We start from the raw sequence: 20,400 nt of genomic DNA on the forward strand, positions 1-20,400 counted from the left end.
CACTCAATCATGTCTGAACTCTGTGTGACCCCATTGACTGTAGCCTGCCAGGCTCCTCTGTCCATGGGATTCTCCAGGCAAGAATATTGGAGTGGGGTGCCATTCCCTTCTCCAGGGGATCTTTCCAACCCAGGGATTGAACCCAGTCTTCTGCATTGCTGGCAGATTCTTTACTCTGAGCTACAGGGCAGCGAGCTAAATAAATAAATATTCAGAAGAAAAGAAAGAACAGGTCCTACCAATAAGATGTCCTGATCAAAGGATGGAACCATGTGACATACAGAGATATTTTGGGGCCAGAATGGCTAAAAGAAGGCTGATGAGTAGCAGAGTGGAAATCAATGGCTGGAAATAAGGACACAGTCTTTATTTTTTTACTTTGTGCATTTCTGTTTATGGTACTCCTTAGAGTAGAAGCTGGAATTTGTCTTTGGGGCATTCTGTCCCTTTGTTCTGGGGGGAACAAGTTTCATGAGCTGGTTTTGTCCCAGGGATGGCAGCAAGTCCCTAGTCCTCATTACTGGGCTTGTCTTGAACTCTGAGTAACCAAACCCAGAGCTTCAGGCTGAGGAGTTAAATAGTTTGTTGAAGAATATAAATATAACTCTTTAAACTGGGGGCAGGGCAGGTTGCAGCACATGTCATTATAATGTAGATAAAGTGTTTTGTTTGCTTTGGCAGATTGGGGAGTGGGAGGGTGGAGACCAAGATTGGAATCCTGGCATTGAAACTGAGATGGGCAGCAGGCATGGGGACACAGTGGCTAATGTGTGAAGGTGGGAGGACCCCCTATTTAGAAGAACCAGCCCTGCACCCCAGGGACAGTGAGAGCTGATACTCACCCACCTTCCCTTTCCTCTCTGCAACTCCCTGGCTGGTCCTCAAGCCCTGTGAATGCCTGATAAACCCAAGATGTCGGCGTAATGAATTTGGGGGATCAGGAAGGAACCTGGATCCTGGCTTTCATGAGCAATGCGTGCAATACAAGATAACTGTGCCTTGACCAGAGGCGCCAGGAGGATATCCTGCTGAGAGGTGACAAGCACCAACAATCCAGCAGGGAAGGTTTTATAGGTCATGGAGTAGGAAGGAGACTTCCCTGAGGGCTGTCACACCATCGGAGGCTCTACCCTTTGATGCAGAGGGACACTGTTCCTTGACCAAAGACAAAAAGGGAATGGATGAACGTGGAAGGAATGAAGCACTGCTTTCCTGCATCTGTCTTTGTAGGCTCAGCTGTGTCCTTGCGGCTCCCCCGTAATCCTGATGATGTGACCAATCACAACAGAGAAGCTATCTCTGAGGAGCATCATACACCAAGGGACAGCTGCCCCGCAAGACACTGACCATCCTGCGGCTGCTCTCCACGCAGGCAGCACACACCCTTCGGACACCAACACGATGAGCCACAACTGGCCCCAAATTTCAGGACCTCAACAGTTGTACCAGAAGGTCCCTGCTCGGAAGTGGTCAGCAGAGAAAGGACTTGGCCATATGGTGGTGCTGGGGCCGCTTGGGGTTGGCAGAATCTGCAGGGCAGCAACCCACACTCACCTCCTCTTGATGGTGAGCATCACGCCCAGGAGGATGATGGTGAACATGAGGAGGCCAGCGATCACGCCAGCCATCTTCACGGTGTTGTCCACCTGCTTCTCCGGCTCCACAGTGTTGGAGTTCTGAGTGGACGCACCTTGGAGGCAAAGGTGAAGAGGAAAGATATTGAAAAGGCTCACACACATGACTAGACACAATCACAGTGACAACAGCTTCCATTTACTGAGTGCTAACTATGTGCCAGGCACTGTGCTGAGGTCACTACACACACTGACCAATTAAACACTTTTGAGCATTAATTCCTCGTGAGGTTGAGGTTATTATCATAGCCCTTTTTTTTGCATATGAAGAAACTGAGGTGCAGAGAAACTGAGTGAGCTGCCCGAACTTACACAACTACTGTGCTGGAGGCACCCTTCTCCTCCTCTCGTGAGGTCAAGCAGATGATTTTTATCCCTCAGACCATTCTGTCCCTAGGATCAAACCACAGGGCTACAGTTTGATCCTTAGGCTCATGGAATTATTCCAAACCATGCTTAATTCTTCCAGGTAAATGGTGAAAACATCAGCCTTTGTAAGGGTAGCACAACTGAAATCGCTAGGTTTTTAAAGACAAAAAACATAATGCTTTCATTTTGCGCCTTATATTAAACAAATGGTTGAGATAGAAATTTAGTGCATTAAAGAGAACTGCTTTGGATTCAGAAAACACTTAAATTCGCTAAGTCCATTTTTGAAATTTAATGTTGATATTATCAGCTCTGCCAGTACTCACTCACTGACTCAATTCCATGTCAAGGAAAACTGGGAACTGGGCACTTACTACATCCTCAGCCCTGTGCTGAGCCGTTTCATGGACCCAGCTTGGACAATCCTTGCAAATGTTCCCCCAAGTATCTATGGATTGTCCCATTTTATAGATGAGAAAACAAAGGAGCTAGCTAAAAGTCACGTGGCTGATAAAGCTCAGAGCCAGAATTCCATTGGTTTTTTGACTGTAAGTCTAGGTTTCAGAAGTCAGAAGCCTTGAGTTCAACTTTCAAGTCCCCTAGTTCCCCAATCCTCGGAGAAGGCAATGGCACCCCACTCCAGTACTCTTGCCTGAAAATCCCATGGACAGAGGAGCCTGGTAGGCTGCAGTCCATGGGGTCGCTAAGAGTAGGATACGACTGAGCGACTTCACTTTCACTTTTCACTTGCATACATTGGAGAAGGAAATGGCAACCCACTCCAGTGTTCTTGCCTGGAGAATCCCAGGGACGGGGGAGCCTGGTGGGCTGCCGTCTATGGGGTCGCACAGAGTCGGACACGACTGAAGCGACTTAGCAGCAGCAGCAGCAATCCCTCAATGCTACTCCTCCCAGACAACCACTTGCTAAGGCGATAGCAACAGTCAGGAGCCAGAGAATGCCTAAGCCTGGCCTCTTCATGCAATGACCTGGGGACAGAGGCAACTTCTCATTCCAGCACCTGTGTGAACCTTCTGGAGTGTGGTCCATGATTAACACCACTGCGAATTCCTCCCAAGGATGCCAACTCTGTGTGAGGCAGCTGAAGTCCAAAGCATCCTTGCCCTGACCCATCCCTACTTTTCTACCAACATCAGCACCAGCTCATCCTTTATCAGTGACATTGCCTTCCCTGGTTGCCCCAGGAGAGTTCCCCTCCAAACTCTGCTAACTCTCTGTAACACTTGGTGCAGCTCAGTGTGCTGACATTATTAGTTATTTGTTTACCCATCTGTCTCCTTCAGTGGTCTGCAAGCTCCTCGGGGGCAAGATGATGCCTTCTTTATCTTTGTTTCCTCATGTCAGTGCAGGGTCTGGCTTGTAATAGGTGTTCCCTTAATGTCTGTGGTGGTTTAGTGTTTAGCTGAGGGGATGATAGCTCTACCCACACCCATTTGTTCTCATGAAACCAAATTGAGTTTCTCCTTTTTTTCAGCCTTGTGTTCACAGAACTCGGCTGAGTTGAAGGGATACTAATGCCCACAAGCTATGATTCTGATTCTCCAAACTCACAGATATTTCACAACAGCCCATCAGCACATCCCCTCCTCCTGTACTCATGCAGTCCCTTTACTACAGCACTTTCCCCAGACTCTTTTGTAACTTAGGAAAGCTGGGTTGACTTTGTCTCCAAGACTAAGAGCAGAGAGAGTTCTAGTCATCTCTCTAAAGTCACTGTCTACACAGGCCTTCCTCCTCATCACTGCTGCTTTACAGATGACGGGCGAATGGCATAAAGGCGAGTGGACCACAGCTGTTTGCCTCATTTATTCATTCAGTCATTCACTAACTGGCTACTGAGCACCCATGTTCTGTGTGCCCAACTAAGACATCAATGGGGTCAGAGCTCCTTCTCCCGGCAGGACTTACAAGTAAGGGATTTTATTCAGTTCCCCTCACCAGCTAAAGACAAAAACCCAACTCATCACATTGCAGGACAGTCTGAGCAGGCTCTGCCTATCAACTCCACCAAAGAACTCCTGGCAGAGTTGGCCAACCTTTTAGGAAGGGGTTGGGGAGGTGGGTGCAGTAAGAAGGTGATTCAAGAGGGAGGGGATATATGCATACATACAGCTGGTTCACTTCGTTGCACAGCAAAAACATGATGTTGTAAAGTAACTGTACGCCAATAAAAAAAGGAAATTAGAAGGGAAATATATGTTTATGGTAATTTAAGCTTGGAAGATGCTCTACAAGAGGAGGAAGTTAAAACGCAGGTCTGAAGCTCTTAAAGGAGGTCTAAGCTGGAGGTAAGAATGTGTGAGTCATATGCACCTAGATGATATCTGAAGCATGGGGGCTGATGAAGTCAGCTGGGGAAAGAATGAAGACTGGATGGAGAAGATGGTCCAGATAGAGACTTGAGGGTCTGTAATATTTAGTGAGTGGGTAGAGGAAGACAAGCCTGCATATAGGAGGCAGAGAAGGAGTGGACAGACAAGTAAAAAAACAACAACAACAACAAAAAAAAAAAACAGGAGAGTATAGTGTCCTAGAACCAGGGGAAGAGGGGGTTTCAAGAAGGCAGGAGCAATTGACTATGTCAAATGCTTCTCCTAGGATAGAATCTAGCTCTCTACCCAAAGGAAAGTGAAGATCTTGGATGAGTATTAGAAAACCTTTCCCAAGTAAACTCCAAGATGTTCCTAAACAGAAGCACCTTCAGTGGTGACCATGAATCAACAACGGAACACAGCTGAGGGTCACAGACGACCAAGCAGGACATTCAGAGAGGCCATCTGAAAGGCCATAGCCCAGAGCTTTAGACAAATTTCATGAGTTCAGCTCACCGACATCAGAACTGAAATCCCAGACTCTGCACAGTGAGGTTATCAGGAATAGCCATGCTCGGCTAGTCCAACTAGAACTATACAGGAATTGCCCCAGGACATGGCAAATTCTACTTTCTCTTAAGCATCCTTTTCAGGGCACTGGCTTGAGCCACCAGAGATGTGTCCCTCTGTCCACAAGGAAAGCCTGTTGACAGTGTTTGAAGGCAACACAGGTGTGGAGGAACTAGCTTTGGGACCAAAGGCTAGATAGCATTTACCTGTGGCTCCTGCCAAGGAAGAAGACGGGGACAGAGTCAGAATGGGCTAGTCCTGCCCCCATGGCAGACTCAGGAGCGTGTCCACAGGGCTCACATTGTAAGTACGCATGAGAACCTGCAATTGGACTCGCGGGAAACACATCAGGGTTGACTAAAGATGGGATCTCCTAGCAATGTAACCAGCTCTTTTAGGCAGGTACTGAGCGCCTCATCAAATGGAAGCTCAGTTATGACTGTTTTTAAAAATTCAGCCTAAACATCAATCCACTGAAAAGGAGTGAAAGTGCTTGTCACTCAGTCTTGTCTGACTCTTTGCAACACCATGGACTGTAGCCGGCCAGGGTCCTCTGTCCATGGAATTCTCCAGTCAAGGATTCTGGATGTGGGTAGGCTTTCTCTTCTCCAGGGGATCTCCCCAACCCAGGGATCAAACTTGGGTCTCCTGCATGGCAGGCAGATCCTTTACCATCTGAGCCACCAGGGAAGTCCATTTTCACCAATCTGTCACTGGGTGACCAAAAAATGTGCTAATAAGCACTTTTTATATATTAAGTCATTTAATCTTCACAAGATCTGACACAGAAGAGGCTAGTTTTATTTTCCCTTTTATTTAGATTAGGAAACTCCACAAATGGGTGAAGTGGCTTTTCCAAAGCCATATACTTGGCTTTCAGTGTCAGAGCTGGGATTCTTTGTGCAAGCCTCACCCTCTGTCATTCCAATGAACTCTCCTTGATGCAGTTACTGTTCAGGAAATACCGGCTCTGGGTCCCCGTCTGACTCACTGACCAGAAATCCAAGGGGGAACTGGAAGCCCATCAGTAAGATGGTAACTGCATTACTCTTGCCCTAAGCCCACTCTTTTCATGAGAGTCAAACATAGTATCAGTCCCTCATCCCTATGAAGCTCTGTCTCTGGCCTTGGGTGACATCTGTCTACTAAGTGGAGACCGGAGTCTGAGACTGGAGAGGGGAGGGGTTTGGATGCATCCTTGTCATCTCCGCCCCCTACTAGGAACCAACCTGAGAATAGTTCAAGTAAATCAGAACTGGCAAGTAGGTACCAGGTGGTAGGTGTATCCAACGGGAGTAGCTTCAAGGCTCTACGTGAGTCCCCTGTGTGATGAACTCATCAAAGAGAATCTTGTAAACTCTGCTGGCACTGAGAAGAGATTTGTTTCCAACACAAGGTTGTCCAACCTCACACCCCCACCAGCTGTGCCCTTCCTACTCTGAGCACTCCCAAAGGCCAGACAGTCCTCTAAGGGCAGCTGCCACTGCCCATTGCCCTTGACTCTTTCCACTTGAGCTACAGCAGCTTAGAATCCAGTCCCCTCTGAGCTCCTGCTCAGAATTCACATCTGGCTTTCAATGTGATACCTACTGACCCCTGCATATGGAAACATGGCATCCAAGGCGGGCTCACAGTCTCTTGAAGCCTGCCCCTCTCCCTCGATATCTGCTCCATATATAGGCCCAGGTGCCATGTTCTTTTCGCCCCAACCTCTAGCCTCCTCCTAGGGTACCAAACAATCATCCCAGTTTATATTCCTCAGGGACTCCTGAGACCCAACAAGGACAATGCCTCTCTGTTCTACTCTGCCCTGGTCAGACCACTCTGGTGACGCTTGTTCATTTGTGGACCCCGACCCTGAAGAGTAGATTGGGGCCAACCTGAGAAAAGATTTTAATGTGGCATGGTAAAGCCAGGACAAGCGGCTTGTCACTCAAAATGTGGTTCAGTGACCAGAAGCATCTGCATCATAACCTACTACACATGCAGAGTCTGGGTCCCCACACCGGATCTGCTGAGTCTGCTCCTGCATTTGACAAGGTTTCTAGGTGATTCTTGTGCACATAAAAATCCAAAGATCACTGACTGAGGAGGAATGGCAGTCAGAATTGGGGATTTTTCAGCCTAGAGAAGGAAAGATTCAGATGAGACTTAATTCTTGCCTTCAAAAAGTTGAAAGGTCAAATACAATTATGTAAAGTTTAAAAATAAAATAAAATTAAAAAAAAAAAAAAGTTGAAAGGCCACAGTGAAAGATGGAACAGATTTGATCCCTTTAAAGAGCAGGACTAATGCAAACCAGGAGAAGTGACAAGAGTAGGCTGGGGCCAACATAAGAAAAGATTTTAATATGGCGGCACTCTCCAGCGGAGGCTAAAGCCCCACTCTTTTGAAGGCAGTGCTACTGCGTAGTGAGGAGCATGAAGCAGTCGTGATTCAAGTCCCATTTCAGAGTCAGCCCTCCTCCCTTTTCCCTGTCCACTGTCTTCACCTGTTCTCACCTCCTGGGCTTCTTAAATGCTTAAGTAAAAGTCGCTCAGTCGTGTCTGACTCTTTGTGACCCCATGGACTATATAGTCCATGGAATTCTCTAGGTCAGAATACTGGAGTGGGTAGCCTTTCTCTTTTCTAGGGGATCTTCTCAACCCAGGGATCGAACCCAGGTTTTGCCAGCTGAGCCATACTCTTAAATGCTTAGCCAGGCCCTTAATAGCTCACTTTCATAGGATGCTGGCCTTTCTTCTCTACTTATAGAGCCCACCTTCCACCTCAACCCAGTGTTCCTTGATTACAGTGACACTCATGCTCTAAGTGAGTGAAAGTCTCCCTGTTATCCTTAGAGCCATGAAACTTCAGTTGGGCTCCACCCTGCAAACCCCAAGTTAGCCACAGTGGCAGGAGAATGTGTCACCAACAATGAAAGGCTCTGTCTGGGCACTCAGTGTGCTCCCCAGCAAGCATAAGGGACCACGTGACCTCTTACACCCCTTCTGATGATGAAATGCTATAGTTTGATAAGCTTGGTCAAAAGCAAGGGGTTTTGAATCAGAAATATACAAACTTGCACCTGGATTCTATCACCAACTAGTTATGTGACCTTGAGCAAAGTGTTAACCACAGCATGATTTGACACCCTCTTGATGAAACTGTGAAACAGGAGAGTGAAAAAACTGGCTTAAAACTCAACATTCAAAAAATGAAGACAATGGCATCTGGTCCCATCACTTCATGGCAAATAGACAGGGAAACAATGGAAACCGTGATCAACTTATTTTTTTGGGCTCCACAATCACTGCAGATGGTGACTGCAGCCATGAAATTAAAAGACGCTTGCTCCTTGGAAGAAAAGCTATGACAAACCAAGATAGCATATTAAAAAGCAGAGACATCACTTTGCCAACAAAGGTCCGGACAGTCAAAGCTATGGTTTTTCCAGTAGTCATGTATGAATGTGAGAGTCGGACCATAAAGAAGGCTGAGAGCCAAAGAATTGATGCTTTTGAACTGCGGTGTTGGAAAAGACTCTTGAGAGTCCCTTGGACTTCAAGGAGATCAAACCAGTCAATCCTAAAGGAAATCAGTCCTGAATATTTATTGGAAGGATTGATGCTGAAGCTCTAATATTTTGGCCACCTGATGCGAAGAGCCAACTCATTAGAAAAAACCTTGATGCTGGGAAAGATTGAAGGCAGGATAAGAAGGGGACAACAGAGGATGAGATGGTTGGATGGCATCACCAACTCAATGGACATGAGTTTGAGTAAACTCTGGGAGATGGTGAGGGACAGGGAAGCCTGGTGTGCTGCAGTCCATGGGGTCACAAAGAGTCAGACATGACTGAGCGACTGAACGACAAAGTTCCCAGGGATCTCCTAGGGATCAAATGTAATAATGGAAGTAAAAACACTTGACAAACTCTGAGAATATGCCCACTCATGTGGCATCACGATGGCATGATCTTCGGACTGGTTCCAGGAGGCAGCATGGTTTCTTGTGTCTGTAAAATGTGGGTGCACAGTGGTGGTTGGGGTCCTGCCTCCTTGTAACACACTGCCCAGGTTCATCCTTAGGATGAAGGCAGGCAGAGTCCCTGGAGGAATGCCCTTATCTTTTCTCCTCTAGGCAAGACCAGTTTCCATCCAGATCACTTAATGGCAGCAATAAGTAATTTGGCAACAAGGGATTAATAAGTTTCTCTCCAAGTACTCTCACTTGCTATAGCCCTAATTCTATAGCTTTACTTCAAAGAATTTCCCCTGTAAAGATATGGAGCAAAAAATAGAAGTTTCAGATAAAGAACATCTAATTGCAACTGATAAAACCAAGCACACCCCAGTGGATGCATAACCCATGCTGGTGATCATTGCTGAAGGCAAAGAAAGGAAGCTGGCTCTCGGAGACAGAATTCCTAAAAGCTCCAGTCTTTCAAACACACAGTCGCCTCTTCACTATCCAAGGGCATTTATCCCCACATCTTACTGAGCTGGCATCTTACTTATGCCCATCTATTTAATGACTTCTTTTGTTTTTCTGTCTTTTCTCTGGCGTTACATGCATCTGGCACCCAGTAGAGCAAACCTTTGAAATTCTGACTCTGAGATGCTACCTCTATGCCAGCGAAGGTTTCAAGCATGGCAGGTATCTCTGATTATGGGGGTTTTTGCCAAGAGGAGGCAGCAGGGGAAAGCTGGGGAAGCTGGGCAGGTTTCTGGCTCTTCTAGAGTGAGGTATGCATCATCCCCCTTCTGACTTTTCCTGGAAGTGAATTCTCAGAATGGTAGACTACTTTTAAGATGGAATTGAAGTCCACGATAGGAAAGAAGTTGCTAGGAAAGCATCTGGATACTTCATTAGCTTCAAGCCTCTAGACTTTACAAATTGCATCCCAAGGCATTGAGAACATTTGTAATTGTGATCATGAACTACTTTGGCAGTCTTTAAGGATGGAAATTATAGCAAACAGGAGGGGTGCGAGAAGCCTGGGGAGAAACAAATGCTGTTGTTGACTTTTTTAAATGGAAAAATGTAGATTCCAGATATTTCACACAAGTGTGATGTTGATACAGGAAAAAAAAATATAGACTGGATGGTTAAATCAGATTATTTTTTCCCCTCACCGTTTACTAAAGGAGGGACTAATCACTAGAAACGAGCATGGGCTCCACATCAGTCAGCATCCAACCAGGAAAAAGGAAACTGTTTCAAACATTCAAACCAGAGTGAATTTACCAGAGAACTGGGTACCCAGAGATCAAGAGAGGATGGTGAGGCAACCCAGAAGGTAGCAACCTCAGGGGCCATTACCTAGCCCACACTAGAGAGACAAAGGCTCTTCAGAGCCCAGAGGTCAGGGCCACCCAACAGAAGTTGGGACTCCAGTGGACCTATGGGAGGCTGGAGCCACAGAGGGGACACGGTCACTGCCAAAGAAGGGGCCTGAGGCCAAGAGGGAGAAGGCTTCTCCTTCCTCTCGCTCTACAACCCTTGTCTCCTCCTGGCCACGTGCAGACGCTTGTTGACATGGGCCCAGGAAACACAGCCTATGGGGGCACCTGCACAGGAGGGGGAAGCAAAGGATGGATGTGAGGCCAGATGGCTCCAGGGCCAGCATGGGCTTCTCACTTCCTGTGACCAGGGGAAGCTTAGGTTCACCTCATTGCTGCTTTTGAGAGGTGTCTGGACTTGTGATTCAGGAAAAATGTCCAGTACTGCGTCTTCACTGCAGCACAGTCCTGGCCAAGGTGCAGAAATAGTGACTGGCTTTCAGGATAGCCAAGTGTTTGGATTGTATCCAGAAGGTGGTAACAGTGGAGTCTGGACACCTGACCACATGTAAAGCAGCTGTGTTATTTATAATAAAGCGCTGACACGTATTTGGAACGTCCACTATGAGCCAGGCTGCTGTGTTAAGCCCTTGGTACCCATTTCAGAGACAGGGAAACTGAGGCTCAGAGAGGCTAAGTAACAGAAGCAAGTGCCAGGGATGGGATTTGAACCCTGGCAGTCTGGTACAGAGTTTATTCTCTTTAAACCACTTTTCTATTCTGCCATTTCCTCAATAAACAGGGAAAAGGATTGTTCAGCAGAGAAATCTGGTTGTCTTTTCTCAAACACCTGGAAGAAAGAATCAGACTGTTTCTTCCGGGGATCAAGAATCTTATTGTGACCAGCCAGACTATGAAGTTGCTGTATTTATGGCCATCTCTGCTGAGTTGGCCACCCACTGTGTCCTGAAGTTCTATTTCATACCTGCTTTTCTTGAAGATTATCTCCCCTCATGCCCTTCCAGCAATATATCACATTCTAATATCGAAGGGATGGATGAACATGTCATGCGAATCTTGTTATATGGGCCAAATTATACAGACTTTGCTCAAATGATATTTAAACTTGACCTTTTTAACTTAAGTTTCCCCATCCTTTTCACTTTCCTTGTACATCAACCACCATCTCCAAGCACTTCATACATTGAGTTTAGTTTTATTATTAATCTCTGGGCTTTCTCTATAATACCTTTCTTGATATTTAGCAATCCAAGCATGCCATATAATCCCACAGGGAGACAAGCAAGCTCAAGTTTAGGCAACTGTTTTCTGCTTTATTTCCAATTCTCTTTTCTTTGATCTCATGATGACTAATTTTTAAAAACTGCTGACTGCTCTCCCCCACACCTCAGAACAGTGGCCCCCCTCACTAGATCTGGCTGATAATGGACTACTTGGGAAGGATTATTCCATCATTCTTCCAAGTGACATCACCTAGGATGTTTCTCAAGTAATAAATAAATTGCCTCAATTCATCATATGACAGTAATTGCTTTTAGCCAAGATTTAACTCAAAGTCAATGTCAAGTAGCTAGAAAACACTACAGACACTCAGGTTCTTCAAAGACAGCTCTGCCCTTGCTGGGGAAGACCATTTAATGAGGACTGAGTTACGTGTAAAGTAGATACAGGTTTCTAGTATCCCAGACCCCCTCAGTATTACCTGGGCAGGCTTAAGAGGTTGGAATTGACTTCACAACCTATACAACTGAAACTGCTAAATATTGCTGACAGAGGTTGACCTTTTTTTTTCAGCCTTAAGTGGAGGTGAGCACTCTGTGAGATAGCAATAGCTTTAATTGATTGTTTGAAAGCATTCTGGACACTCAAATAAATGGTTCCTCAAGCGCTGATTCTGCTTGGTTCCATGCATCTCCTGGATCTGTGTTTCCAGGTGGACCTTGTTTTACATAGCAAATGCTCTGTGGAGGTCAGATTCTAATTCAGTTACAGACAGTAGGAAAGTGATGCTATAGAAGATCTTTGCGGTGAATCTCTTCTGGGTGCAAGTAAACTCCTTTATGCTAAGAATGTTTCATGCATTTAGAATTTAGCATGATAGACTTACTTAAGAGCAGTTGTGCCTGGTTGATGCCAGCTACGGTCATTATTGACACATCACTTGGAAGGCATGCCCTTTAAAGGGCTTCACCATCAGTGGGCTGAGAAAGCCTTTCTACTGTCTCAAGGTCTCAACTGTTCCCTCTTGTGCCCAGGGGAGTCCTAGAGCTGGACCTTAGCCTGTGGTCAGACAAGGATCCTAAGTCCTGGCTGAATTTGGGGGTGATACTTCTAAGAAGCCAGAGGTAGGTGCACTTTTTGAACTGGCTTAGGTGTCAGGTCACAGGTAGGGTTAAAGACTGAGATGTGGCTGAAGTTGGGGTTAAATCTAAAGGACAGATCAGGAGCCAGTCTGTGGCTGGGGTTTAGGAGCATCTGTTGGTCAGCCTGCACTTACTGTGAGGGGGCAACGTATGCTTAGAGCTATGTGTGGATTTGGCCAGAAGGAAAATTTTGCCCATGGTCACGGAACTAGAAAAAGCTAAGTGACTTCCAAATGGACTAGACCCCTTCCCTTGGCCTCATTAGCACCCATTCAACCCTTGGCTGTCTAGGCGGCCAGTCCTAGACGTCGACTGGTGTGGCGTGAGTGGTTGCTGGGATTATCAAGATAATAGTGGGTAAAACAAGGTGCTGGGCATGCGAGGCGATTAGGAGACCACCCTGCTGTTTGAGAACTCACCGCGTAATGGCAAAGACACACGTGCAAGCTGAAAATCAAAGCTCAGTGTGATGGATGCTAACACAGAAGTCTGTACAGAGAAGGGCATGTATGACTCTGCTTAGGCCAAGCTAGACTATGAGTCAGATTTCCCTATGCCATCGCTGGTGTGGGACACATTGTGGACGTCCCTAAGACCACCCAGTGGTCTCCTCCCCACCCTGGCTCCCTGTGTGCCAGACGAAGCCTGCTCCATCGATGAGGATGAAGAAATTGAGCCAGCTCAGGGCTGACAGTGCTGGCTCCCTGCTTGCAGAACTTGTGTGCTGAGCCTGGAGCCCTGGGGGCTCAAAGCTGCTTAGCTGCGGGAGAGAGGAGCACCCAGGGCCTGCGCTGGGGATTAAGGATTTAGTCTGAAGAGCAGATGTAAAAGAGAACACACACTCTTTCGGGTGCCCTGCGGCAAAGTGATAGTCCCTTTAGACATCCTCCGACAGCCAGTGCAAGAGAACAATTGGCCGCACTGAACGGATGGTTAACTCTTCTTGCAGAGTTCAGAGCAGTCCTGGGCAGCTGTGGAACACAGGAGGCCTACGCAGGAGCAGTCAGTCCGGAGGCGAGCACAAAAACCTATCAGGGATGGCCTATGGGTCAAATGAGGTCAGGACAACGTGAACGGCCTGGTTGGTGTGTCCCAGGCCAAGGCCAGGATGTGCCTGGCAGCAGATGCTAAGACTGTTCAAACGCAGGAGGCCGATTACAGAGGGGAGGGTCAGAGCCCCAGAGAAGAGGCCTGCTGTGAGCCAAGTGCAGAATCCAGCCAACATGGAGACCCCACAGCAGGGGGAGGGTGCGCCAAAAGGATTCTCCAGGATGGCAGTTCTCAGCTTCAGTCTCCTTGAGGTCTTTCGCTGCAAAGGCACAGCTCTGCGAGGTGGACCCCTGCCTGCTGCCCCATGCTCAGGATCACTGCACTTCCAAGTCTGTTCATTTCCAGGGCTGTAATAAAGTACTGCAACCCGGGTGACTTAAATAACAGAAATTTAGAGGCTAGAAGTCTGAAGTCCAGATGTCAACAGGGCCATGCTCCCTCTGAGACCCTGGGTAGAATCCTTCTTCATCTCTTTTGGCTGCTGGCATCTGCGGGCAACCACTGGCACACCTTAGGCTGGAGATGTATCGTATCAATATCTGCCTCTGTCATCACAGAGGTTCTTCTTGTGTCTCTGTCTTCACCTGATGTTTTCCTCTTCTTGTAAGGACACCAGTCATATTACAGTGTCATATTATAGATCTGGGTCCACCGTCACGACTTCATCTTAACTAATTATACCTACAGAGACCTTCTTTCTAAATAAGACCACCTTCACAGGAACTGGGGTGAGCCTTGCTTCAACACATCCTTTGTGAGGGGCACGATACAACCCATACTCTGTATCAAGCTGAGTCACGTTACAAGCAGCCTGGGAAGGAGAGGGCAGGCTTAACATTTCAGGAAGTAAAATCAAACACGAATGGGCTCAGGGTTACAAGGAGAGCGTGTAGGAAGAGGGATGGGAGACTCCTGTTTGGTCATGGGCTGAGTGGAACAGGAGGCTTATAGAAGGACAGGATGTCCTGGCTTTTTATTTTTTAATATTTATTCATCTATTTGGTTGCACTAGTTACAGCACTTGGGATCTTTGGTCTTCACTGGGGTATGCGGGATCTTTAGCACTTGGGATCTTTGGTCTTCACTGGGGTATGCGGGATCTTTAGCACTTGGGATCTTTGGTCTTCACTGGGGTATGCGGGATCTTTACCTGCAGCATATGAACTCTCAGATGCAGCATGTGGAATCTAGTTCCCTGACCGGGAATCAAGCCCAAGCCCCCTGCATTGGGAGTGTGGAGTCTTAGCCACTGGACCACCAGGGAGGTTTCAGTCCTGGCTTTGTCTGAACAGCACAGCAAGATGTACCAGGGGCCCAGGTGTCTCTAAGGCTCTTACTCAGAAACATAATCCAGTTCTTTCCAACTGATTTCAACCAAATTGATCCCCTATGGGGTGACCACAGCACCCCATCCCAAAGGGGCAGCAAGAGGAAGGGAAGGCAAAGATCTGCCCAGCCAGGCAGTTCTGCCCAGATCATGTCTCTGGAACATTCAGCTTCCAGCACGTATCGGAGTGCCTGGAAAGGAGAGAAGGCTCGTGGGAGGAAGCGAGAAATCTATAGCAGGGATTAGTGGAACCATGAGCAGGATCAGAGAGAACACACAGCACGGAATTCAGATTAGGCAACGCAGCTGAGTGAGGGTAATAAAACCAGCAGCAGGAGCCGCATCGATTGCTGAGATTCCAGCCAAATCCACCATGAACATGTTTTCTTTCTTCCAGCCTCTGCCCCTTGGCTTTTGAAAGCAGAAACACTGAATTGCTGTGTTCTGTACTAAGGCTGATCTATCCCCCTCCCCAAAGGACGGACAGAACAGCAGCTCTGCTATTAGCAGGAGGTAAGAGAGAGAAGAAGATGAGGCCCCGGATGCTGGCAGGGTCTGTTCTTGCTCACGCAGACACAGAGTCTGGGGACAGGTCTTTTTGTGATCTCCATGCTCCCTGCCCCCAGCCCGACCTCTCCTGGGTCAGCATCATGTGTGCCCAGGCTGGGTACTGAGCTCAGTGGGGCTGGCAGATCTGGGGAAGCCCTATTCAAAGACTCCAGAGAATCAGTCTCTAGGAAGCTTGGCAGATGAGGCTGTATGGAGTTCAAATGCTAGACTGAAAACCAGGGCTCAGTGACTCACAATAAACCTAATAAAATGGTAGATGGGGGTTTGAACCATCACGGGGTGGAGGCCGAGGGTGGGTCTGGCATACGCTCCTCTATCGATGTTAGCTACTTGCTCACATATGAGTCTAGTCACACTTGGGGCCAGGTGAACAGGCACTGTACATGTGCTGGGCAGAGGGTAACAGAAAGCAAAGAACTCCAAGACAAGTGCTCGTAATGAGAATGTGCGCCCTCTCCTACAAGAATCCTCACTCGGGACCAAGGGTTCTGTACCTTCAACTCAGTGCTCACTGGTGGGGCCTGTCAACCGTCTTTTTTAGGTGCAGCCTCAGACAATGGGCACAATAAAGGACAGAAATGGTACGGACCTAACAGCAGCTTTTAGGTGCAGCCTCAGACAATGGGCACAATAAAGGACAGAAATGGTACGGACCTAACAGCAGCAGAAGATATTTTTTAAAATTTATTCAACTGGAGACTAATTACTTTACAATATTGTAGTGGTTTATGCCATACATCGACATGAATCAGCCATGGCTGTACATGTGTTCCCCTTCCTGAACCCCCTCCCACCTCCCTCCTCATCCCATTCCTCAGGGTCAGTGCACCAGCCCTGAGCACCCTGTCTCATGCATCGAACCTGGACTGGTGATCTATTTCACATATGATAATATACATGATTCAATGCTATTCTCTCAAATCATCCCACCCTCGCCTTCTCCCACAGAGTCCAAAAGTCTGTTCTTTACATCTGTGTCTCTTTTGCTGTCTTGCATATAGGGTCATCGTTACCATCTTTCCAAATTCCATATATATGTGTTAATATACTATATTGGTGTTTTTCTTTCTGACTTACTTCACTCTGTATAATAGGTTCCAGTTTCATACACCTCATTAGAACTGATTCAAATGCATTCTTTTTATTCCATTGTATATGTACCACAGCTTTCTTATCCATTTGTCAATATTAAGAAGAGGTGGCAAGAATACACAGAAGAACTATACAAAAGCAATTTTCATGACCCAGATATCCTGGAACTATACAAAAACAATCTTCATGACCCAGATAACCACGATGGTGTGATCATGATGATCACACCACACAATGGTGTGTCTCACCTAGAGCCAGACATCCTGGAATGTGAAGTCAAGTGGGCCTTAGGAAGCATCATCACAAATAAAGCTAGTGGAGGTGATGGAATTCCAGCTGAGCTATTTCAAATCCTAAAAGATGATACTGTTCAAGTGCTACACTCAATATGCCAACAAATTTGGAAAACTCAGCAGTGGCCACAGGACTGTAAAAGGTCAGTTTTCATTCTAATCCCAAAGAAAGGCAATGCCAAAGAATGCTCAAACTACTGCACAATTGCACTCATCTCACATGCTAGTAAAGTAATACTCTAAATTCTCCAAGCCAGGCTTCAACAGTACATGAACCGTGAACTTCCAGATGTTCAAGCTGGTTTTAGAAAAGGCAGAGGAGACAGAGATCATATTTCCAACATCCGTTGGATCATCGAAAAAGCAAGAGAGTTCCAGAAAAACATCTATTTCTGCTTTATTGACTACATCAAAGCCTTTGATGGTATGGATCACAACAAACTGTGGAAAATTCCTCAAGAGACGGGAATACTAGACCACCTGACCTGTCTCCTGAGAAATCTGTATGCAGGTCAAGAAACAACAGTTAGAACTGGACATGGAACAACGGACTGGTTCCAAATCAGGAAAGGAGTATGTCACAGCTGTATACTGTCACCCTACTTATTTAACTTATATGCAGAGTACATCATGTGAAATGCTGGGCTGGATGAAGCACAAGCTGGAATCAAGATTGCCGGGAGAAATATCAATAACCTCAGATATGCAGATGACACCACCGTTATGGCAGAAAGTGAAAAAGAACAAAAGAGCCTCTTGATGAAAGTGAAAATGTTGGCTTAAAACTCAACATTCAGAAAACTAAGATCATGATATCTGGTCCCATCAGTTCATGGCAAATAGATGAGGGAACAGTAGAAATAGTGACAGACTTTATTTTCTTGGGCTCCAAAATCACTGCAGATGGTGACTGCAGCCATGAAATTAAAAGATGCTTGCTCCTTGGAAGAAAAGCTATGACCAACCTAGACATCATACTAAAAAGCAGAGATATTACTTTACCAACAAAGGTCCATCTAGTCAAAGGTATGGTTTTTCCAGTAATCATGTATGGATGTGAGAGTTGGACTATAAAGAAAGCTGAGTGCCAAAAAATGGATGCTTTTGAACTGTGGTGTTGGAAAAGACTCTTGAGAGTCCCTTGGACTGCAAAGAGATCCAACCTGAATATTCACTGGAAGGACTGATGCTGAAACTCCAATACTTTGGCCACCTGATGCGAAGAACTGATTCATTGGAAAACACGCCGATGCTGGGAAAGATTGAAGGTGGGAGGAGAAGGGGACAACAGAGGATGAGATGGTTGGATGGCATCACTGATATGATGGACATGAGTTTGAGTAGGCTCCAGGAGTTGGTGATGGACAGGCAGGCCTGGTGTGCTGCAGTCCCATGGGGTAGCAAAGAGCCAGACACGACTGAGGGACTGAACTGAACTGAGATAATGGGATTCTGAGAAGGCTTTGCAGAGACCACATTGTCTGAACTTGACCCCAGAGGGTGAGTAAGGTACACATCGGAGGAAGAGCACCCAGCAGAGTCCGATAAGGCAGGTTCTGCATATGTAACCAGTGTGAGTGGGGCACTGGCCACCAAAGAGGAAATAGAGCTGGCGATATAGGCAAGGGACAGCGCCTAGAGAGTGAAGGGCCTGTGATTCAGGCTAATTGTCCCCGAGCACAAAGGGAGCCTTGAGAGCATTTTAATCAGAATCAGACTTTTATAGTAATAACTTGGCTTCAGCGGAGCATACATTAGAAGGGACCAGTGTGACGACAGGAAGGCCGGTTTGGAATCTGTTACACTATCTGACCAAGGCTTTGTGAATCTCAAGCATGAGGGCAGCAGTGAAGGACAGGGAGAGATTCAAGAGAGATTTCAGAGATAATACGGGACAGATCTGATGACTAACTGCATATTGAAGACAGGGAGAGAGAGGTCAAGGTGATGCTGAGTTTCTGAATCTGAATTTAGTGGCAGTTTGCATAGCAGACTGGAGACTGACTGCTCCTTGGTCTAAGAAGTACATCCCCAGAGAGAAAAGGCGTGGTGAGAGCCTGTCTTATTTGCTCCTTGCTTGGACGCTTGTCTTGTAGGAAGCAAAGACATTCGCCTGCTACAGAAGGACACCCCACAGGAGATGGGGCACTCCAGCAAGACGCCTTCCTGGTCTGCATTGTCTACCGATTCCATTGGGAGATGGATAACAGAAGCTGGTACCAAGAGCCTGGTGTCCGTCAGGCCGTGAACATCTACCAGACTGACAATGGTGACAGTCTGGCGCACCTGACTGAGTACTAGACTCCGTCCCTGCTCCGCAGAGTCTGCCTGCTGCCCCTGGAGCAGCCAAATGGAAGAATGGAGGTGGTTCTGCAGTGGCCACCTGGCTCCTGATCGTCACCTGCCTCCCTGATCTCCAGCTGTGGTCTCTGCCCTTATTCTGCAGGTGCAGCCCTGGATGGCTGCCCGGGTGAGGGGGCTTCAGGATTGTGCTGCCCTACTCTCCATCCCGCTCTTGTCTTGGGCCATCTCTGCGACTGGGGCTACCGTGCTCCCAGCTTTATGTCCCAATTCCCCAATAAGCCCTGGCTTGTGAATCTTGCTGAGCACTCCTGGTGCTCAGATAGGTTCTTACTTCCCACCTCATTTCCCATGAGCCACTGTTCTGGCCCAGCCACCTGCCTGAATGTCACCACTGGCCAGCTTGCCTCTTCTCTGGACTTCAGTTTTCTCATCTTAAAATGCATTTAGAATAATAATCACAGCACAAGTCTACATACTTCAGGTGTATTTCTCAAGTACTCCTCTCAACAACTAGTAATTATTGGTATCCTCAGTTTGCAGACAAGGAAATGGGCACACGTGAGCTGAGGCTCAAAGTCCCACAGCTAGTTTTGGAGGCACAGTCCTGGATCATGGTAATTCTCAGTTCCTGGCACATAATGAAAGAAAAAGTGAAAGTTGTTCAGTCATGTCTGACTCTTTGCAACCCCATGGACTATACAGTTCAGGGAATTCTCCAGGCCAGAATACCGAGTGTGTAGCTGGTCCCTTCTCCAGGGGATCTTAAATTCCAGGGCTTGAACCCAGGTCTCCCGCATTGCAGGCAGATTCTTTACCAGCTGAGCCACCAGGAAAGCCAGGGCACATAATAGGTGCTCACTAATATTGGCCACTGGCATAAAGCATAGTGGGTAAGATTACAGACTTTCCTGGATTCAGATCCTGTTTCATCACTTCTGAGCTGTGTGATTTTCGATCACCAGAGTCTCAGTTTCCTTATCTACCAAATGAGAATGACAACGGTACCCTAAACGGCAGAGCTGTTGAGAAGATTCAGGACATTAATAATATGAAGCCCTCAGTGCCTTCCATGGAAGGTAAGAGGTATGTAACACATGCTTGCTGTTGTATTGTTCTTTTCATCGTCATGGAAACCCCTGGTGCTACTGTCCCCCAAAGCTGCCACCTCCTTCCAGCCCGCCTGGCAGACTGCGCTCCTACTGCCTGTCTT

At 47.0% G+C, this 20,400-nt stretch overlaps 1 protein-coding gene across 12 annotated transcripts in view; it reads right to left on the reverse strand.

Moving 5' to 3' along the window:
* The window catches only part of PTPRT (protein tyrosine phosphatase receptor type T), a 1,149,770-nt gene that overhangs the window by 172,911 nt on the left and 956,459 nt on the right, over positions 1-20,400 (reverse strand). For all 12 annotated transcript variants that reach the window (XM_070801694.1, XM_070801706.1, XM_070801700.1 and 9 more), the window contains one exon: positions 1,555-1,690. In XM_070801694.1, coding sequence (XP_070657795.1) covers positions 1,555-1,690 — 136 coding nt within the window. The remainder of the gene's footprint in view (positions 1-1,554; positions 1,691-20,400) is intronic.

Source organism: Bos indicus, chromosome 13 (assembly GCF_029378745.1).
Source record: "Bos indicus isolate NIAB-ARS_2022 breed Sahiwal x Tharparkar chromosome 13, NIAB-ARS_B.indTharparkar_mat_pri_1.0, whole genome shotgun sequence".
NCBI classification, from domain to species: domain Eukaryota; kingdom Metazoa; phylum Chordata; class Mammalia; order Artiodactyla; family Bovidae; genus Bos; species Bos indicus.